This window comes from Schistocerca cancellata, chromosome 8, assembly GCF_023864275.1.
Source record: "Schistocerca cancellata isolate TAMUIC-IGC-003103 chromosome 8, iqSchCanc2.1, whole genome shotgun sequence".
Classification (NCBI taxonomy): Eukaryota; Metazoa; Arthropoda; class Insecta; order Orthoptera; family Acrididae; genus Schistocerca; species Schistocerca cancellata.
The window spans coordinates 416660629-416684476 of NC_064633.1; the positions used below are offsets into that span (position 1 = coordinate 416660629).

The window sequence follows — 23848 nt, forward strand, 5'->3', positions numbered from 1 at the left end:
AATCGCCAAATCGTCTGCAAAAGCCAGGCATTTAATCTGTAGGTTTCCTAAAGTTATTCCCTGTTGGTGATGTTTCCCATTCTTTTATGACCTTATCTAACACCAGATTGAAAAGGAGAGGTGAGAGGCCATCGCCTTGTCGGACACCTGTGCGAATTTCAAAGGGCTCTGATAGTTCCCCACAGAACTTTACTTTGGAGGTTGTGTTGGTTAAAGTTTGCTCTATGATAGCCCGTGTTCTGTTGTCTACTTTGTATTCTGCTAGAATTTTGAAGAGAGTTTTCCGGTCGATATTTATTTATTATTTATTCATTTATTGCACCCTTCTTTTCTTCAGTGAGAGAGAAACAAGTGTACGTCTTTGAAGTCGTAAAAAGTGTTTATACTACATATTATGTATTGGTGAGTTAACAAAGGAGTGTCACGAACAGTTGACTCAGGAAATAGTTTTAGTTACTGATTCTTAGATAACCACTGACTTCTGTCCATCATGATAACCACTTCAATTTATCGAATTTACCTGAACACACAATTTTGTAGATTTGTCGACTCGACAACTAGTTGAATTTGTGTAGTTTCGAATTAGCAAAAGCCGACTGTTCACATAAGAAAATTGATATAAAATAATTTTGTTCCCTATTGCAGCCCAAGCTCAAACTGTGATGTGCCTACCTTATAACATGTCATGGAAAGTATAACAGTGAATAGTACAGACAAGAAGAGAACAGAAGTTCAGATAACTAATGAAGTAGTACTGAATCAAACTGGGGGGGGGGGGGGGGGGAGGAATGTGGTACAGCTTGACTATAATAAGGGATCAGTTGAAATGATTCACACTGAGGCATCAGAGAATAGTGAATTTATCAATGGAGGAAAGTATTGGAGTAAAAATTGTAGAGAAAGATTTGGGCTAGACTACCGTCAACACTTTCAGGTGAAGTGTTTCAGTTTGGCTTGGGCTGCGTGGTGGTTTGTTATACTTCACCTCATGCACCATACACTTAAATAAGTTGCCATCTGAACACACCTTTTATATAAATGAATGTTGCTTACTGAATATTTGGTCACTGTCAAGTATTTGGATTCCAGATACTCTGTGTTTTGAATCTGTTTGCCTTCTTCCTCCAACTTGGCGCAGATTTTGCCTCCTTACAGGCTGTGGACAAAGCTGCCGAAAAGTAACTTCTCGTTCTCATTCACTCCACCATGTAAATAAGAAGTGAGGTTCAATTCTTTGTCTTCTGTTATCACAAAAGTCACAACTCAAAGCATGATAAACGAGGGCAGCTACCAAATCATATATTGCCTTTGTACTACATACATAACATATCCGAGTCAACATGATACTTAACAATTACAATACATTTATTATCTTTGACATTTAACATTCTGTGATTTCATGGAGCTCTTTCATCTGCACCACCTGCTCCATGGAACTCCCATCTCCACCTCAGCAGGTAGGGTCATCTGACTGCTATCCACCTACAGCCACAGGGTTGTTAGCTCTGGTATCAGCACATATGATTTAAAACACCTCCCAGCTGTGGGGTGCTTACCACTTATCAACTATTGTCGTGAATATTTTTCCTCTGACATATGCTTTTAAGGAAGTGATACCTCTCATTCAAGGAACAGAATGTATCACTATACAGGTAGATGTAGGTTGCAGTAGTTGTAGAGGCAGGATAGGCTGTCTGGAACTGCACACCTAACTGGTCTTCAGATGACAATAACAGCAGCAGCAGCATGTGGAAGTAAACTATTGAGTGTTTGGAACACAAGTGCTTCAAATTTTTATTTCTTTATAAGATAAAATCTTGTGTTCCAATGCACTTAACCAAATTTTCCTGTCATTCATGCGTGATGAGTCACTTAATCTGATATTTTCTTGAAAAACAATGAGATATTGCTAGAATAATTTGTACATTTAGCTCAGTGTAAAGTTCCATAGGACAGTTAACATGCAATATTTACATAAGTATTCCCTTGTATTTTTATTGCATGGCAGAAAGTGAAAGTGCTGCCAAAACTATATTTGTCCAGATATCGTAGTAATACTTGTTATGAAAATGTCACTGCTTCGAAGCAGATAATCTAATCCAGTGGTCATCAAACTGCAGCCCCAGTCAAGTATTTGTACGACCTGTGGTACTTTTGTATGAAGTAGAGTTGCTGGAGAGCAGTAACTGCTCTTCTGTACATAAAGAAACGAAAGACGTACTGAAGGAGTCAGTCCTTTGCTACACCTAATCTGTTTATTGTTCAGAAAGATGTCAATGTGATTGCAGTCCTGTGAAATCCTGCCTTCGCTTACGCGATGGGACTTCGCTTCTGGAGACTAATTGCGATTTTTCAAGCCCAACAACTACTTACAGCTTTGCTCCTCTATGGCTGTCCTGTTCATGTCAAAGCCCATCATATGCTGAACTCTTGTGTGTGGTGTTATTTATACTTGGCTCCTTGATAGTCTGACTGAAGGAGCAATCCAAAATTATGTCATATGATCATGGTGTCACTGTGGTCTGTTGGGTAATGAAAAAGGTTATTGCAAGGTTAGTACCTACACACACTCTTTTTATCACATTTGATCAAGTAGTGCCTTCATTGAAGACTAAGGCAGGCTATGAAGTCATCATGGTTAAACTGCACGTTCCAAACTGGATGCATTACTACCAGTGTCGATGCTATAATCACACTCACGTGTCCTGTCAGAACACGGCCAAATGTGATACATGTGGTAGAGATGTTCATGAGGGGTGATTGCTCGCCTCCTCCTCCTCCTCCTCCTCCCCTCTTGTATAAATTGTAATGGTGATCATGCAGTCTCATCCTGTGAGTGACCCATGTATCTTGATGAGGGGGCCATCCAGGAGATCCAGGTGAAGGAAAAGTGCGCTACCCTAGTTTAGACGACGACATTGGGTTGCGCCACTCGTTGCGTGGAATGAGTAGCACGCAAATGGTTTCATATTTGACTGTAGACACGGCGAAACCAGTATATACTTCAGTTTTGGCAGCTGCATGTCGCACAAGTTGTGATGGAGTTAAAGCTTGTTGCGTGGAATCGCTACATAAGAAAAAAATCAGAAACATGTTTAGATTCGTGACTGGATTAAGAAAAGATGCCAGCTCGGTTGCTCAGCATTCTTGCTGAAATAATTTGTAATGGAAGACCCAAGAAGCTCTTTTAATTATCTTTGAATGTCACCAGAACTGCATTTCCTCTAAATAGTTATTTATGCGATAAGGAAAAAAGATATTGTAATGCATGAAGCACTGTCGCCAGAACTGAAATTACATATCACATTTCATGTATTACAATTGAGAACACTTGGCATACTAAAAGATGCAGTTTTAGTTGGTGATGATGCTTTTTCATCAACACCAATAATTATTAACAATAATAATTATTAACAGCAGTAATTATTTGCAGCAGGCCGCATTAAGAAGAGAATGGTTTGCAAACTACTCTCTTGACAGATCTGTACAGAGGCAATATTTCAAAATTCAAACATATGTGAATGGGGAGCACTGTGTGACATTTTAAATAGATGAATATTGAATAAAGAATGTAGCTGCTTGATTTGAGTAGCCTTCCTTCCTGTCAACAATATTCTTGTATATGTGCTTCTAATTCAATAAATTTTGCCCTGCAGCTCAGATATTGTCAAACTATCTATGTTCTGATCGCACGTGAAGGTCTCTGGAGCAGCAAAATGTTTGTTATTTTTGTAATCAGCATCACTGAAATCCCACACACACCTATGCAAAGCATAGATATCCAAAAAGCAAACATTATTCTCCATTCCCCACTTCATGTTTCAGTTTGTCTACACTGTAGAAACAACATAACATCAAAACTCATGCAACTAGTGTTGCCAATGTTGGAACACACCGAAACTGTTCAGTTTCACCAATGAGTTGTGCAGACATGCAGCGTGCATGCACAGTGGCTGGTAGCGCAGTTGCCTGCAATCTAATGTCGTTATGTAAACTAGGCTTTAGTGTTAGATCCCTGGTCAGTTGTAGGATTTTTCATCTGTCATTTATCACTTCGTTCACATCAGGCAGTGTTTATTAATGTGCAAAATCCGAAGTTGTACTGTGGTTCAGGTCCACATAAAACTGTATGTCCCTTGATAAGAGTGGACTAGTGAGTTTGAAGGTCGCTGGAAGGCAACAGCAAACCATAACAAGGACTATGCCTAGTAAAGCACTGTGGTGTTGAAACCGATCTTCTGATTGATAACAGCTTTACTTTGCTAAAATGATACCCTTTTACACTGTGAAGCACAGCGTTGTCTCACAGTGTTTATGACTGGTTGATAGGGAACTAAAAAATTCACATTTGCGATAGATGCGAATGATATCTCAAAATACGAAAATGAGAATTTACCTAATACCTGGTGCTTCATAGCAGTGTGTTTCCAAACGAACTGTTGCATCAAAAATAATTGCAAAATAAAGAGTGCACCAATGGATGAATGCAATGACATATCAGTGTGGTCATAATTTGTGCTCTGGCGCCATGTTAGCTGCATCAATTGAATGGTCTATATTAAGATACATGCTACTTATAACTACGTAGGACTCAGCTGTGGGACCTGTACCTTGATCATGACAATAAAGTGACTGACAACTAGACATGGAAAAGGGCAATGTTCACGGTTCGCCGTTACCCGTTCGCTAAAATAGCCGCAACAGCAGCAGCTGTGCATTTCAGTTCTGTAGTCCATCCAACGTTTCCTGTTGATCTGCAGTAATGAGATCGCCTTGCAGGTTCTTAATACTCTAATCACTTTACCGCTCACTTTCAACATAGCTGCATAAATTATTTTGTGTATTGTAAACAGAATTAGCAAAAAGAAACAAAGCTGGTGATGAAAACTAATAACTACAATTATATAAGTGTCCGTAATTGTCGTCCATACAGTGACAAGACAGTGGTGAACAAACAGGCAATGTGATCAAGCTTGTTCTCTGGTTGGATGCTCAGGGTGTATACGACCCGGGACAGCCGGGAGATCCAAGAATTTTTTCATCTGTGACAAAACCTGGAAAAACTCGGGATTTTTTTAGAATTCCGGGAATTTTCCATTGTTTCAGTTTTCAGTTAAATTTTTGTAACATTGACTGGTAAGAACCAATACTCTTAACAAAGGATATTACTGTATTTCGCTACTGCAGAATAATACTGCAGCAATAAAACGAAAGAGAGAAAAAAACTAAAATAAAATAAAGTTGCCAAGGATATGCGCTATATACAGCAACAAAACACAGTGCTCACACAGGCGTCAGCCAACAGCAAAATTTGTCAATGGCTTTAGGAAGACCATGCAATGCTTCATAACAGCAAATTGCCTCCGATGAGCGTGACGTCACAAGTGCTTAGAGTAGATTCATTTGAGCAGTTGCGAGCGAGCTCACGCACATGCGCAGTTGAGTCGCGTATGAGTAGTACCTTCTCCCTCTTTTTTGCCAGAATGCTACACTGGTAAGGGCCAGTTGTACAGTCCCCGGCTAGCAGCCGCTAGATTTCTATTGTGGGAGCAGGGCGGAAAACGCGTTGTATGAACACGTAATAACGCCTAACCGGAGAAAAAACACGGGATAACTAAAACGATAAGTGTGGCAGGTTTAGTCAAGTTAATAAGTTGTAACCCTGGCAGGAATAGTCACAGAATTAGTGATGACAAGATTGTTAGAACGAGGAAGGAGAAGAAATGGGGACATCACACAAATTACGGAAGAATATGACGACTCCAAATTTATATAAAAATTTCGTACGACTGCTTCAGAAGCTAGAGCGTATGAATGAAACTTTTTGCTTGTAGTAGGCCTAATAGGCATTTGATATTGGTACTTCGTGATTATATTCTGTCGTATTAACAGAATCTTCCGTCGGTTCTTGGTAGAACAACATTCTAATTATAAATTAAAAGCACCAGTTTGCTTTTCAGTTATTATGTTCTGTTTTGTTATAAAAATGACCCTTTGTGCCAAAACAGTGTCGTTTATTCGGTGTGTGTTACAATTGCTGCAATATTAGTCAGACCTATACACATAATCAGATCGAGAAACCACACCAGTCTTGGGTTCTATTCATATTATTATCATTTTCAGTATTAGACAACATTTGGTTTTTTCGTGTAGCAAAACGTTTGACGAACTTTGATGAGTTAATAGATTCTTACCCAAAAGGAAAGCATGCCATGTAAAGCTGTACTAAGGTTAGTGAGAAAAACAATGCAAGGACTTAAGAATTGAAGAAATGTGTACTGTCTTGTTTGTCTATTGTCTTTACTGGTTTTATGTATCCTATATTTAATTTTATGTCACACAAAACATAAAGTTGTTAGCTAACAGGCAATAAAGAGTGCAATTTTCTGAAGAGTTACTGTTCTCCCAGTTACAAATAATCCCATCCAGTATTTATTGTGAGTTGTTTTAAAAACAGGGGCAGGTTGTCAAACGGGCCGATTAGGAGCAGGAGAGGCACCACAGGAAATTTTAATTTCCACTGTCTGAATATAGTTCGATGCCACCCATTACAAAATGTTACATGTTTGAGTTCCACAGAACGAAATACATTGACGTACGATAGAATGCTGTGTGAAGAGGCATGGGACTGCACTTTGGCACATTTAAGACCAAACAATATGTCTTACATTTCCTCAAACACACATATTTTATGTATCAGACTCTTCAGAAAGATGTGCGCTACAAAATGGACATTTTTTGAAAAGTCGATTTTTAAAATTTTTGGTGTCGTATCTCTCAAATGCTCGAGGGGGGGGCGCTTTATCTAGTATTGCCCCGGATCGGAAATATCGTAGATCCGGTGCAAATCTACAGAGCAGTATTAAGTTGTAATGGGGAAGCGGGTAGTCTCACTGACCCGTGTTTACATTTGGTGATTTTGCTGTTTCCTTTTCGTTTATTGCTCTTAAGTCAAATGAAAACAAAACTAATTTTTGTGACAGGGAGCCATCAAGTGAATTACATAATTACGGAAGGCTAAAATATGTTATTAGTTTCAGATTTTATTTTATTTCCCCTTTCTGACAGTCAAGCATTAATCACATTGCAGAACAATGAAATTCTTTCTGTCGATTTACTAAAGAAATTTGGTTTTTATTAATCTTTCCTGCTTAACCAGCCAATTTATTTGAAACAGAGTGTTTAATTCCATACTATTGGCTAGTTTCAACTGTTCGCTGCATTTCAGGTGCATGTTTTCATCTTCTAGAACGTATGGCATTATGCCATAATAAAGAACCAAACATGAGATAATACAGTACTGGTACTCCAAGAATCTGGACATACGAATGTGCGCTTTAAGGCGAATTATGCATTTTAGTTTGGTTCATGAAATACCCGTGCTCTTAGAGTATCCTCTAATCTCTTGTTTCTTTTATGACATTATGTAAGACGCTTGTTATCAGGCGCTTTCTGGCAATTGCTGAAACGAACCTATTTCTAACAGGTCGCTGGAAAATATTGCGAATGGTGGTTTGGAAAGCGTCACTTTCAAAGTAAATTTCCTTTTACGCAAGATGAACTGTGTGCCGGAATGTAAGATGAATTTCAGAAAACCCAGAGCTTTTGACTCTTAATTTAAAAATCAACTCTTTGAGTACTATGATTTAGAATAATTTCGAGCCCAGAAGATCTAGCAATTATGTAGTTCTTAAACAATTTACTGGCACATTTGTGTCGTGTATCTTAAAGTGTAACACGCGCAAAAAGGGGCAACATTATATGTGAAAACTTTTCTTTTCTTGTAGCAGCACTATGTATATTAATTTAAACCATTAACTTTCCCTATTTGTGTGTTCATGTTACCTAAAAGTGATGTTGCATTTGGCCGACTACATCACGTGTTCTATGTTCTGAATATCCACTGTCATCGGCTGGCGAGATCACGTGATGTGAGCTATGACTGGCTTACAAAAGCACATCGCAATCACGATTTCAGTGCTTTGGAAAGTAACATGCGGTGTTTGGTGGAATTCGAATTTATACTTTCGTAATATGAAAATATGCAGTGTACATGTTGCTGCACGTCAGACATCTTCCCAAAACGTGTTTGGTTCCCTGAGTTTTGTTTTCTAAAGAGCTGGGAAATTCTACGCCCGTGTATAAAACCATAACCGTTCTAAAGACTGATAAGTTTTACAGTTCCAAGGAAAAGTATACTTTCACTTAACATGGAAAAAGTATTTTTTCACCCAGGAGGAAATGTACTTTTAACTGGGAAAAATCCGGGAATTTTTTTTTCCTCGTCCACGTATACACCCTGATGTTGCTATGGTAGCAATCATGTAAACAACTAACTGCCTGTCACTTCATTATTCTGATCTGGGTATAGCATTTTATAGCAAAGAAATGCATATTTTTATATGCTAGTATGAGTAAAAACATAGCAGTTTTTAGATTGGGACTAGAATGTTTTGAACAGTGGTTGCAAAAGGTACTGATCGACATTGGGCCTGAAGTACTTCATTGATGATGTGCAAACTGTGGCAATAAATTGACAGTAGCTGTTACCAACTACATTTTGCCTAGAGTTGTGCATAGCTTCTGCGATCCCTAAGACCGAGAGTTTGTTCTGCTGTCAGAAACATAGAACATGGTTGTAGACCAGCGAGAGAGGGGTCAGGTTTGTTCTCCCACACCGCTTCTCTCCCCTCAGACGGTCAAAGTTCTCGATTGTGTATTCACGCGGCTGAGTGCCACGTTATATTGTCCACACTCTCAGAAAACAAAACCAGTCAGTGTGAGGCCGAGGAAAAAATGCAGCTTCTCAACAGAAACATTTAATTGTTCAAAAGTTGTATATACTCAAAAGAAGAAGAAAAACAAAAACGGTTTTTAAAAAAGCTGTTTAAAGTTTTTGTAAAAGCTAATATTCCATAGAAATCATACATTCTTTTTTATTACTTAATCTCTGGTCACTGTTTTTGCAGCCATTTTTGGCTTCAGGCGCATTAGTATGACAGTTTTTTAAATTTGTAAGTCTAATAATTTTTTAAAAAATGTTAATTTCATCCAAAATAGATACCAATTTCGCCAAAAATTGATGCTAAATTTTCAGATCCCTATTAGAGATCAGAAATGAGCTCCATGTACGTACTCGCTTTAAACTCATTAGCAATTCCTCTGAGGTCATCTCCATATACACTGTCTCCATGTGCCCGTAGACTCAACTTGTCTGTCCCTGCCGCAGCCCACTTGTCACGTGAGTCTGTTGTCAGGTACAATTGGATTTGATTCGCTCAGAAAGGAGAGGAAGTACAAAAGTTCACAAGTATAACATCAGATTCGTGGCATTTGTACTACATACATAACTGTTGGCATTATAACTATTCTCAAGTGGAAGTTGAAGTATCACAAAATGTCTGATCTACCTATCGTATTTACTCGAATCCAAGCCGCACTTTTTTCCGGTTTTTGTAATCCAAAAAACTGCCTGCGGCTTAGAATTGAGTGCAAAGTAAGCGGAAGTTCTAAAAAATGCCATCGAATATATGTAGCTCTACACAGGCATGCTTTGCAGGCACAAAGATAAATACTGACGCCAAAACCTCTGCGTCAGTAAATAAATTAAAAGAAAAGGTAGAAGAATGTAAACATGTCGTGTATTCTTTCGTATTTGCTGCTATCTTATTTAAATCCTGTCTGCCTAATAAACTACGAAAGTTGAGTGTGACAACAGTAAACATGGAAGAATATACATAACATGTTTATATTCGTATTATTCTTATGCTGATTAGCGACACAGTCAGAAATGAAGCACGGCAACTGACTAGATTTTTAAATCTAAGATGACTCTAATCTCTGTGCAGAATGTAATGTACTAAAGAGACGTCTGCAAAAATTTTCAAACGGAGAAAAATTTTCACTAATCTCTCTCTCTCTCTCTCCCTTTTTTTTTTTTTTCTTCTTCTTTTTTTTTTTTTTAAAAAAAGGCTGCGGTAGCATGCACAAAAGCAAGCCATGCCAAGAGTGGCAACAGGTTGTAAACACTCATTATCAGAATGCGACAAACAATGCATGACACATAACAATAATGCATTTTCAGCTTAGAGTGACGTAAACACCTATAACAAAGAGAGCAGCACTAATCAGATCAAAGCAAAATAAGCAATCGATTCGAACCAGACGAAGGCCTTAAAAAAGGAAGGGTAACCGTAAGAATACGGGCGGAGCACCTGACACATAGCAATGGCTACTTGGAAAAGCTTAACTGTTAAGCTTACGACTCGAACCAAACTACTTTAGCTGTATCTTCATCCATTTGACCTAAATTGTGTCCCATGTTACAATGGACCAACTTTGTTTCGATTTGGAAGTGTGGTCTAAAACTTTTCTATCCCCTTGAATTTCGAGGCTAAAATTTCAGGTGCGGCTAGATTCAGGAATGTTTTCCCCCCTGATTTCGAGTCTCATTTTTCAGGTGTGGCTTAGATTCGATTGCAGCTTAGATTCAAGTAAATACGATAAATGACAGATGCAAGTTACATACCAATAGAACTGATCAATTAGGGGTGAATATTGATCTGTTTATACATCCATTTATCTAGATAAAACATTTTAGAAAACTGCTGTAAATTTATTTTAACATCAAATATCTATTCAGAGAAAATCTTTTAAGGCTTACTTTGATGTTTACACATTTTCTGTAATGAAAATACCAGAAAACCTGGTATGGGGAAGAAGTGCAACCTCTAAATGGTTGTTAATTATTAAAATAAATTACAGAAATGAATGATAAGATACACAACTAACTGTTAGCTCATAAATGCAAGTTGCCATGACCAAATTAATACAGAAATAGTGTGGTTTTTTTGTTGCAGAGGTATAACAGTGATGTTACTCTCTGCACAGTGAAAACTGCACACACGTTTCCTTGTGGTAGAGGTGGAATAAACAACAATACAATGATTTTGTTTTAATTGGCTGAAATTTGGATGTTTTCTGTCTGAAGTATGGACTATAGTGTGAAAATTATTCCAGATTTCACTCTTCCTTAAATGGAAAACATTTGCTGTTATGTATTTTGTATCGATTAATTTTCGTCTTATGCCCGTCACAGTCTTGCAAAACACACCTTCATTAAAGGCCATAAGATCTTGACAATCGGTCTTTTAGCTTGTCACTGCTGCTTTATAGCAGCAATGTCATAATCATCTTCCCTACTAACAGTAAGTCACGACTAGCCTTACAGCCCTGCATGCTTCACTAAGAGAGAATGAGTCGATGATCATGAAGTGACTGCAGTGCCACAGTTCTCAGGCTCATAAATTCCCAGAACTACAGGGGGAAGGGAGGAAGGAAGATAGTGCTAATCTATAGTTAGCGGTAATGTAGCAATGGCGCCTTGATTTGGGAAGTGTGCAGTCGGAACGTTAGAATTGATCCGTTTCTGATCTTTAGTCCCTAGTTCAGTAGTAAGGACAAAAGTATACAATGCCATAGAAAATGAATATAGCAATTAAAAGTTGTTACAACTATTTAATGCATAGTAACATATTGATAAGAATGTCGAATGTAAAAGAAATTTAAAATTTTTTATCATTATACAAGTTTATTGAATTAGAGGCCATTAGTTAGGCGCTGATACGTACGTGCAACATTCTATGCTATAAGTGAAAGTGTAGGATCCCTTGCAGAAGGCATTCCGTAAAGGGTTCGTCAGTGATACCATTAAGCACCTGCAGATGCCAACAAAGTTTGCAGAAGGTGCCAGGCGGACATGTGTATCAGCACAAAAAACATAGTCTATAGATAACATAATCTTTAGAAGCAAACACACAAAGCCAATAGGGATACACAAAAGCCACAAATCAGTTTGGTGTGTTCTCAAAAGAAAGCTGAAAATAAAATTGTGTTGTTGTTGTTGTTGTTGTTGTGGTCTTCAGTCCTGAGACTGGTTTGATGCAGCTCTCCATGCTACTCTATCCTGTGCAAGCTTCATCATCTCCCAGTACTTACTGCAACCTAAATCCTTCTGAATCTGCTTAGTGTATTCATCTCTTGTGTAGCGACCCTTTTTTTCTATCCTGGCTATCGTATCTTGCATGAAAGTAGGAATGTTACTTTATCTATACATTGACTGGTATTGAGGGGTTTTGTTTTATCCCAGCTAGTTCTTAAATTAACCCCAGTGAGTCACTACACGTATTTTCTTCCCAGTTCTGAAGGAAAAAACCATAAGTAACTTAATACTAGTGTTTTCAATAGATTCTCGTTCACTTGTTTCAGTTACTAGTCTGCAGTTTATTCTTGGTGAAAATCACGTAACCTAATTATTTACGAACCTAAATCGAAGTCAAGTTCAAATTAACAAGTTATTTTATTTAACAATAGTTATTAATAAATCAATTCATTCACACAATCGCATTCAAAGGGGTTATTTGAATAAGTATCTAATCTGGAATCCTGTCAATATCAGAGATACTAAACAATGTTCTGTCACTTTCAATAAAAAGATTGTTCCCGTTTAATATCCATAAACTGTCACGAACTATGATTACTAGTTGTGTGAAGTAAAGCTTTTCCACTATCACAATACAAAGTCCGACTCTGTCCAAAAATCGTTAATTCCGTAAAATATTTAAATCTTCACACGAAGTGACGTTAAAGTCAGAGAGATTATTGATCACCTCCCCGTTCCTCTAATATGACAAAAGTTCTAATTCTGATCTGAAATTAATGCTTCCCAAAAAACAATCTTGTCGCGATTTATTCTTGCGCCCTGGTTTAATAAAGCTCCTATTGTTGCTTCCTAAAGCTGTACGTCCTAATTGACTTCGAACAGACTAGAAGATAGAGACTGGAGCATCATAATTGCATTGTAGGTCTCTTTATACTTCAGTAAACACTATCTTTGGTGTTCAAGACCTACGTTCTGTGACTATAATATTGATTTTCTCGTATATAAGAATAACTAATAATTTAACCATTTCTATCGTTTTTTCCCCCTCCCATGCATCCAAAATTTATGATTAAAATTCTCTTCTTTTTCTATTATTTTTCTACTATAGATTTCCCTCTATTTGTCTCTTATTTCTATTTCGTAAATTACTACATTTTCTGAATTTATATTTCGAGGGCATGGGAGCCATTTTGGTTTATTAACACTGAGAGGCGTTGTTGGTGTTACACTTGGTCTCCCTCTACGATTTTTACCCTCCACGCTGCCCTCCAATGCTAAATTTGTGATCCCTTGATGCCTCAGAACATGTCCTACTAACCGGTCCCTTCTTCTTGTCAAGTTGTGCCACAAACTCCTCCCCAATTCTATTCAATACCTCCTCGTTAGTTATGTGATCTACCCATCTAATCTTCAGTATTATTCTGTAGCACCACATTTCAAAAGCTCCTATTCTCTTCTTGTCCAAACTATTTATCGTCCATGTTTCACTTCCATACATGGCTACACTCCATACAAATACTTTTCAGGAACGACTTCCTGACACTTAAATCTATACTCGATGTTAACAAATTTCTCTTCTTCAGAAACGCTTTCCTTGCCATTGCCAGTCTACATTTTATATCCTCTCTACTTCGACCATCATCAGTTACTTTGCTCCCCAAATAGCAAAACTCCTTTACTACTTTAAGTGTCTCATTTACTAATCTAATTCCCTCAGCATCACCCGACATAATTAGACTACATTCCATTATCCTCGTTTTGCTTTTGTTGATGTTCATCTAATATCCTCCTTTCAAGACACTGTCCATCCCGTTCAACTGCTCTTTCAGGTCCTTTGCTGCCTGTGACAGAATTACAATGTCATTGGCGAACCTCAAAGTTTTTATTTCTTCTCCATGTATTTTAATACCTACTCCGAATTTTTCTTTTGTTTCCTTTACTGCTTGCTCAATCTACAGATTGAATAACACTGGGGATAGGTTACAACCCTGTCTCACTCCCTTGCCAACCACTGCTTCCCTTTCATACCCCTGACTCTTATAACTGCCATCTGGTTTCTGTACAAATTGTAAATAGCCTTTCGCTCCCTGTATTTTACCCCTGCCACCTTTAGAATTTGAAAGAGAGTATTCCAGTCAACATTGTCAAAAGCTTTCTCTAAGTCTACAAATGCTAGAAACGTAGGTTTGCCTTTTCTTAATCTTTCTTCTAAGATAAGTCGTAAGGTCAGTATTGCCTCACGTGTTCCAACATTTCTACGGAATCCAAACTGATCTTCCCCTAGGTCGGCTTTTGCCAGATTTTCCATTCGTCTGTAAAGAATTCGCATTTGTATTTTGCAGCTGTGACTTATTAAACTGATAGTTTGGTAATTTCCACATCTGTCAACACATGCTTTCTTTGGGATTGGAATTATTATATTCTTCTTGAAGTCTGAGGGTATTTCACCTGTCTCATACATCTTGCTCATCAGATGGTAGATTTTTGTCAGGACTGGCTCTCCCAAGGCTATCAGTAGTTCTAATGGAATGTTGTCTACTCCCGGGGCCTTGTTTCGACTCAGGTCTTTCAGTGCTCTGTCAAACTCTTCACGCAGTATCATTTCTCCCATTTCATCGTCATCTACATCCTCTTCCATTTCCATAATACTGTCCTCAAGTACATCCCCATATACAGACCCTCTATATACTCCTTCCACCTTTCTGCTTTCTCTTCTTTGCTTAGAACGGGGTTTCCATCTGAGCTCTCGATATTTATACAAGTGGCTCTCTTTTCTCCAAAGGTGTCTTCAATTTTCCTGTAGGCAGTATCTATCTTACCCCTAGTGAGATAAGCCTCTACATCCTTACATTTGTCTTCTAGCCATCCCTGCTTAGCCATTTTGCACTTCCTGTCGATCTCATTTTTGAGACGTTTGTATTCCTTTGTGCCTGCTTCATTTACTGCATTTTTATATTTTCTCCTTTCATCAATGAAATTTAATATTTCTTCTGTTACCCAAGGATTTCTACTAGGCCTCATCTTTTTACCTACTTGATCCTCTGCTGCCTTCACTACTTCATCCCTCAGAGCTACCCGTTCTTCTTCTACTGTATTTCTTTCCCCATTCCTGTCAATTGATCCCTTATGCTCTCCCTGAAACTCTGTACAACCTCTGGTTTAGTCAGTTTATCCAGGTCCCATCTCCTTAAATTCCCACCTTTTTGCAGTTTCTTCAGTTTTCATCTACAGATTGTGGTCACAGTCCACAGCTGCCCCTGGAAATGTCTTACAATTCAAAACGTGGTTCCTAAATCTCTGCCTTACCAATAGATAATCTATCTGATATCTTCTAGTATCTCCAGGGTTCTTCTATGTATACAACCTTCTTTTATGATTCTTAAACCAAGTGTTAGCTATGATTAAGATATGCTCTGTACAAAATTCTACCAGATGGCTTCCTCTTTCATTTCTTACCCCCAATCCATATTCATCTACTATTTTTCCTTCTCTCCCTTTTCCTACTCTCGAATTCCAGTCACCCATGACTATTAAATTTTCGTCTCCCTTCACTACCTGAATAATTTCTTTTATCTTATCATACATTTCATAAATTTCTTCATCATCTGCAGAGCTAGTTGGCATATAAACCTGTACTACTGTACTAGGCATGGGCTTAGTACATAATATAAATTTTACAGGAGGTGAACAGATCATTCTTTCTCGACAAGACAATGCTGTGTTCTGCTCTTGGCTATCTAGATCTCCGTACCTGAGAACTGCTGATTTCTTTTTTTTTTGTCAGATTAAGTGAAAGACATTGTGCATGTGCCTCTTTTGTGAAAAATAATTCCAGAACTAAAAAAGGCACATTTTTAATGAGCTCGTGTCAGTGACACCACATATACTTGATAATGTATGACATAAATTGGATTTTTGCTTATGTTGTCCAAGTGAACAGGAGGATTCATATAGATAGTTGTAAACCCACCCTTTTACAAATTCTCTGTAATTCTTATTGATGTACTGCTTTACATTAAATACTTGTAGCTATTTGTAATTGGTCTACTCACTTTGAATTGTATATAAAATTCAAAGCTCCTCTCAGCAGTTATAGAGGTTATAGAGCTAACAGGAGACCAGGTGCTCCTGAAGCAAAAAACCAAAATAAGTTTATGATTGTAATTGTTTGTTATGTCATGCTTAGTGTGCCCCGTAAGTTTTTGATAATTTTTGTTTTGCATTTGTGTTGGTGCAGTTCCCACAAACAACTTAGGCATGTAGGGGTGAAGGTAATCTTTATTCTTTTAAAAACTATATTTGCTGCATTAAATGCATATATGGGCTGTATGTTATAAGTTATTGGCATGTGCCCATGTGTAAAATGAACTTCTGAATTAGCTGACTCACAAATGATTTCCATGTTTCCTAATTTTTCTTCTTCCTCTTCTTAGCTCTCTGGAAGAGGTATTAGTTCCAGTCTCAAATTTTTTCCAGTTCTAATTTTTGAGACAGTGTCATTTGCCATTTTGTTTTACTGTTACTGTACTGCTCTTGCTCAGCAATAAAATGTGTGCATTAAATCACCCTACTAATGTATGCTCTTCTGGGCTGACCAGTAAATTTATAGTTACATTACAGATTTCATTGTGAAAGCTTCATTTCCAGTTGTTACAGTGTGCATATTGGCAACACTTGTTTGCTATTTAATTATGCCTTCCCATGGTAACTTCCAGGAACGTGATGAACATAGGCGTACTGCTGAAGCAAAGAAGACAGATGCCATATCTCCTGATGATAACATAGAAGAAATACAGGAACTGAAACCAAGAAACAATGTTCCAACTTCGAAGAGTGATCTGGAGGTTCCAGAAGAGGAAGAGGAAGAAGAAGAAGAAGAAAAAACAGCAACAGCAGCAGCAGCAGATGCTGCAGCAGAATCAGAAGTGGCAACTTCTGGAGTTCAGGATGAAGGGGAGAAAACTAAAGGATCCGAAGGCTCTAAACCTGAGCATACATCAGTTTCGGAACCTGAAGTGGTAAGTGTTAATAGTTGCTCCTTATAACTATTCCAGATGTTCATGCATCATGCCACCATTACTAAGACTTTTAACCTTGATGTGCCTGTTTTTATTTACGATGTTGAACACTAAAACTGGTAAGATTTTTTACTTTTATTATATTCTACGCTTCATACTGCAGAAAATTGAAATCTTAGCCACCAGCCAAATAAAATTAAGTTTAGAAACGTAGGTGCAGTGTTTTTAACTGTTATCTCATCAACACACATGGGGGAGCAGGGGGGGACGAAAAATGTGGGAACCCCTAAAACAACATATTACCATGTCTGTTGTGTTTAGGCAAACTGTGGGCCTTCAAAACAACTTCCAGTCTTCTTGGAATGGAATGGATAAATACAGGTTTTGCATGGTTTTCAAGGGAATCGTACACCATTCTTTCTGCATTATAGTAGCAAGTTCAGCTAATGATGATTGAGATATATAGACTGGATGTGTGTGGATTCATTGCGGGGGGGTACAGACAGACGGTCTTGTGAAGTACTTTTGATCACAGTTTTCTGAAAACTGTCTGTAGCAGCTAGTTTGGCAGCTAACATGCAATGCAAGTATCTTGGACATTGTAGTTACAAGCAGGCCGGACCTTATCAATGGTATCAGTGTAGAGACAGGGTTAAGTGATCATGATGCCATTGACTTGTTGTTGTTGTTGTTGTTGTTGTTGTGGTCTTCAGTCCTGAGACTGATTTGATGCAGCTCTCCTTGCTACTCTATGTCATAGGACCATAATTATGAAATTTAATCAGTCAAGAGGTCAAGGAGAGTTACCAATTATAAGTAAACACGAACCACAGTTATAAGTCTCTAATATTGGTCTGAAATGAATTAATAAATAAACCCCTAGAAAGAGCAGATAAACAGTTGGTAGCGTCTCACATTGATAATGAACTGCAATCATTTAGTTTCCAAATGATGCCCATAGAGGGCTTGTGGGCAAAATTTAAACAGATTGTAAATCGTGCTGTAGAAAACAATGTGCCTTGTAAGTGGATTAAGGACAGAAAAGACCCACCACGGTTTAGTAAAAATGTTGAGGAAGCAGAGGCTGTTGGACTCTCAGTTCAAAAGAGGATGCAAAAATTAAGACAGCAAAGATTAGTGGAGATTTGTACATCTGTGAAAAAATTTGTGCATGGAGGGTTCAACAACTATCACCGTCATACCTTAGCTAAAGATCTGGTGGAGAACCTGAAAACAATCTGGTCCTATGTAAAATCACTAAACAGGTTTAAGGCTCCAATTCAGTCACTTGTTGACCAGTCTGGTTTGGCACTAAAAGATAGCAAAAGGAAGGCCGAAGTTTTAAATTCCAGGTTTAAGAAATCGTTCACGCAGGAGTGTTGCTATCACACAATAATAAGCATCCCTGGCTCAAAGAAATAACTGAAGGACTTGAAAGCAAATAAGTCACCAGGTCCGGATGGAATCACTGTTCACTTACAGAGAGTAATCTACATCGTAGGCCCCTTACTTAGCTTGCATTTATCACAAATCTCTCGGCCGACACAAAATGCCAAGTGACTGGAAAAAAGGGGAGGCGACTCCTGTATATAAGAGGGGTAAAAGAATGCACCCGCATAATCACAGATCAATATCCTTAACACTGGTTTGGTGCAGAATTCTAGAGCGTATTCTGAGTTCGAATATAATAAATTTCCTAGAGACCGAAAAGTTTATGTACACAAATTAGCATGGCTTTTAAAAGCATCACTCGTGCGAAACCTAGTGCTCTTTTCTCACATGATATGGTGCAAGCTGTGGATGAAGAGCATCAGGCTGTCTAACGGTTTCGGCAACAAGAGAAGTGATTAAAATCTGTATTGCGAACTTCACACTTCTCTCACTGTATTTGACTTACTTGAAACGTTTGGCTGATCCTCTTCTGGATATGCGTCTGCGTCAATCTCCCTAACTTGTTCACCAAAGAAATAATGAGAAGACGATAAGCGGGGCAGTTGAATGATGCCGCCAAGTGTTTACTGCAAGAGCAAACGCTATGTGAGAGGACACGGAGTAATTAAATGCTATTCTTTTCGGTGTTAGTAAATGTGATTGTTGGAGGAGAGAAAAAAAAAAAAACAAAGAGACAAACTTTTGACTATAGACGTTTAACTTTTAACTTACTTCATGTCTTAGCTCTGAACAAAGCAAGACACATGGGATGTCTATAAATTATTTGGTTGTTACAACCAGGCAATTGTGATTATATTTAACTGTATCTAATGGGTATTGGTGTAATTGACTTGCAAGAGTTTGTATGCTTATATGAAACTTGTGGAAAGAAAAATACACCTGAGCTGAACTGAAAGTATGAGAGTACAGAGTTATTTCAAGTGAGAGAGAGAGTTCCTCTAGGAACCAAAAAATTACTCTCTATCACTTGAAATAACTCTGTACTCTCATACTTTCATTTCAGCTCAGGTGTATTTTTCTTAACACAGCAACGAATAGCATTTAATTACTCTGTGTCCTCTCACATAGCGTTTGCTCTTGCAGTAAACACTTGGTGGCCCCGCTTATTGTCTTCTCATTAGAAAATTCCAACCTGCGCACAGAAACCAGCATTGCAGTAGATACATTTCCTCTCTCTTACTTACTTTTAAAATATCGGGTGTTCGAGACGATGGAAGGCCGAGTGTCTCTAGGATTTACACAAAAATTCTCGAGTCACTATGGCTGATCCCATATTTCTAGATTTCTGAAAAGTATTAGACATGGTACTCCACTGCAGACTGTTAATGAAGGTATGTGCATATGGAATAGGCTCCCAGATATGTGACTGCCTTGAAGACTTCGTAAGTAATAGAACCCAGTATGTTGTCCTCGACGGTAAGTGTTCATCGGGTAACATCAGGAGTCCCCCAGGGAAGTGTGATAAGAGCGTTGCTGTTCTCTGTATACATAAATGATCTGGCAGGCAGGGTGGGCAGCAGTTGCAGTTTTTCACTGACGATGCTGTGATGTACAGGAAGGTGTCACAGATAAATGTCTCTTAAGTTGATATAAGATGACCTAGACAAAATTTCTAGTTTAGTGATGAATGACAGCTAGAAAAAAATGCAAGTTAATACAGATGAGTAGGAAAAACAAACCTGTAATGTTTGGGTACAGCATTAGTAATGTCCTGCTTGACCCAGTCATGTCATTAAATATCTGAGTGTAATGTTGCGAAGCAATATGAAATGTAATGAGCGTGTTAGGATTGTGACAGGGATGGTGAACGGTTGACTTCGGTTTAATGGGAGAATTTTAGGAAATTGTGGCTCACCTGTAGAGGAGACCACATATAGGAAGCTAATGTGACCTAGAGCGTGTTAGAATTGTGACAGGGATGGTGAACGGTTGACTTCGGTTTAATGGGAGAATTTTAGGAAATTGTGGCTCACCTGTAGAGGAGACCACATATAGGAAGCTAATGTGACCTATTCTTAAGTTCCGAGCGAGGTGGCGCAGTGGTTAGCACACTGGACTCGCATTCGGGAGGACGACTGTTCAATCCCGTCTCCGGCCATCCTGATTTAGGTTTTCCGTGATTTCCCTAAATTGCTTCTGGCAAATGCCGGGATGGTTCCTTTGAAAGGGCACGGCCGATTTCCTTCCCCATCCTTCCCTCACCCGAGCTTGCGCTCCGTCTCTAATGACCTCGTTGTCGACGGGACGTTAAACACCAATCTCCTCCTCCCTCTATTCTTAAGTACTGCTAGAGTGTTCGGGATCCGCACCTGGTTGGATTGAAAGAAGACATCGAAGCAATTCAGAGACAAGCCACTATATTTGTTACTGGTAGGTTTGATCAGCATGCAAGTGTTACTGCTATGCTTAGAGAGCTCAATTGGGAATCCCTGGAGGGAAGAAGAGACACATTTCAAAGATCATTACTGAGAAAGTTTAGAGAACTGACATTTGAAGCTGACTGCAGAATGATCTTACTGCTGCCAACATACATTTCGTGTATAGACCACAAAGATAAGATAGGAGAAGTTAGGGCTGGTACAGAGGCATATAGACAGTCTTTCTTCTCTTGCTTTACCTGCGAGTGGAATGGGAAAAGACAGGACTAGTTGTGGTACAGGGTACCTCTGTCATGCACTGTACAGTGGCTTGCTGAGTATGTATGTAGAATGTAGAGGTGAATAGCGATCGCACATCCTTCTCTCCAAAGGAGACCACACACGCCTGTTAATATTGAGATCTGGTGATGGTCAGGGCAGGGCTCTCAAAACCAGTTCTGGACAAAGGTAACCATGTGAACAGGGGCTCTGTTGTGTTAGAACACAGCATCACCATTGGGGAACAAACACTGTACCAGATTGGCCTGGTTGGGTAAAATGGTCTTTCAGTGCTTGGAAGTAGTGAGACCTCGCAGAGTAACCATGGGGTCCTTGGAATACCATGATATGGCTGCCCAAGTCATCACTGAACTTGCACTGTGTTTCACTCTTTGGACATAAAATTTACCCAGAAATTAGAAACCGTGTAGTACAAGACTCATCCAACCAAATGACTTTCTTCCATTGCTCAGTAGTCCCTGTTTTATGGCTTTGGCACCACGTTTTCCTGTTGTGGGAAATTACATCGCTGCTGAGTAATTTTGGAATTTTAGCTTGCCCTGCAGTTTCTACTTATGCAGCTTCTTCTGCATTGTTTCTGAGCAGACAAAGTTTGAGAGTGTGACATTCAGTTCTACAGTGACGTATGCACCTGTGTTCATCTTACTTTTTGTCACAATCATCTTCAGTGGCCATCTGCTATGGCCACTCAACACATGCTTTTCGTCCTTGTTGTGACTTAGCGGATGATGTTTTTCAGCTTTTCCTGTATGCGGCATAAATATTAGATTGGAACACCCATCACTTTGGCTATCTTGTTTATGGAAGCACCCACAACATAAGCACCACAGTTTGCCTACATTCAAATTCAATTAACTGGCATACAGTACTTGCAGCTACACAGAGCACTATTCTGACCATAATTGACAGTTGCAACAGAGTTATGGCATTGCACAGGTGCCATTCTTTGTCAAGTACAACAGCCTAACCGGCAGGCTCGGCGGCCATCTGCATTTATGTTCAAGCATGCATTTCTCACGAGGTTTCCATATTTTTCTCCAACCTCTGTAAGGCTAAACAAAAACATAACAGCTTTTAAAATCATTCATAGCCTAATGTATTAAACTTCAGTGAAACTGAATATAAAGTTGCTGATTGTTACACTGACAATATTCTTTCCCAATCAGGAAATAATTGAAGAAGAGGAAGAAGAAAATAAAGATGCTGATGGGGAAACAGCTGCAGGAGATGCACCTCGGTCTCCAAAGAAAAGACGCCCCCGGAAGGAATAAATTGTCCTAAAACAATGCAGCTGATCTTTGCATTACCTCAAAGTGCAGCTTCAGTTTACTGTGCTTTGTGACTGAAAGAGAAACTCTGAACATAGAGTGCTAATTTTGATTGTGTTTGTTTTACATTGTTGAAAATATTGTGCAGATGTTTATAGTTTTATGTATTGCTGTATGTGTTCATGACTGTCAGTGTGAATCAAATATGGGTAACAAACTCAGTTATTTTTAAAAAAAAATGCAGTTGAAATATTTTCGTTACACTGCTTCAGTTCTGGTCATTTTAACTGTTTCATTTATGTTTTTTATTTATATATAATTATTATTGTTTTCTTAAAGTTTAGTATGGATGTGTCACAGAGAATATGGTTGAAGTAACAAGTGTGTACCAAAGTTTTTGTAGTGTTTGCATAATCTTGCTATCAATGCCTTATAATGCTGGAAATCATTGCCAGGATAAACATTCATTTCATTCCATGCCATTTATTTCTACATAATGATATGTAAAGAAATTTAAAGCTGTTAGATATTTTAGTTTGGAAGATGCTGAAGAGTATTAAATTGTCATTTAGTAACCTCATTCTTCCAATATGTTATACTTTTATCCATGTTCCATGTATATTATTTCAAAAGTATTTATTGTAGAAATTTGAGGTTCTAATATAGAATAATCATTTTGTAAGGAGATAACGAATAATTGGACGTGAGCTTGTTAGAAATATTTATGCATTTTCACAATAAATTGAAATATAATCTGTTTTATTGTATGTTCTCACTTAAGAACAAGTGAAGTACTTAGAAATAAACAGTGTTACACAATATTTTTTGTTTGATTTAAGAGGAAATTTCACAGGTGATAAAACACTGAAGCGCCAAAGAAACTGGTATAGGCATGCATATTCAAATACAGATACACGTAAACAGGCAAAATACGGCGCTGTGGTCAGCAACACCTACATAAGACGACAAGTGTCTGGCGCAGTTGTTAAATTGATTACTGCTAGTACAATGGCAGTGAGTTTGAACGTGGTGTTATATGCTTAATGTTTTCTCTGTTTTCAATTTTAACCTGGAATCATAAATGTTTTTTATGTATTTTCAATTAGTGGTAGTTAGGAGTTCACATGATGCAACGGTGTTGTTTCATTTCGTCACATGGCCTTTACTGTGATTGGTTGACAGAAGCAAATTGAACAACCCCCATGTAGATTTAAGTGTTTGCAAAACTAACTTGCTTTATTTGTCGGTTTTCGTATTTATACCTGTTTATTATGAAAATATGCAATTTTAAGTGATGCACCAAAGAAAACATGTCTCCAAAACGTGTTATTTTTAATACAATTTGTTGTGGTGAAGTGTCAGGAAATTTGACGTCAGTGGCTGCATTTGTTACATTACAAGTATATAATTTCTTTAAAATTACATACATACTCTTGCCTTGTGGACGTTTTTGTTCTCGGTTGATTTTAAGATTGGAATTGGGCTCCAAGTTCCTTCACTTTCATCCTAAGC

General features: G+C 38.2%; 1 protein-coding gene across 5 annotated transcripts in view; it reads left to right on the plus strand.

Moving 5' to 3' along the window:
* LOC126095230 (calnexin) overlaps positions 1–23157 on the plus strand; it is a 70860-nt gene extending 47703 nt beyond the window's left edge. For all 5 annotated transcript variants that reach the window (XM_049909975.1, XM_049909976.1, XM_049909974.1 and 2 more), the window contains exons 10-11: positions 16657–16959; positions 22235–23157. In XM_049909975.1, the coding sequence (XP_049765932.1) occupies positions 16657–16959; positions 22235–22339 (408 nt within the window). In that variant the 3' untranslated portion in view covers positions 22340–23157. The remainder of the gene's footprint in view (positions 1–16656; positions 16960–22234) is intronic.
* The last annotated feature ends 691 nt before the right edge of the window (positions 23158–23848 follow it).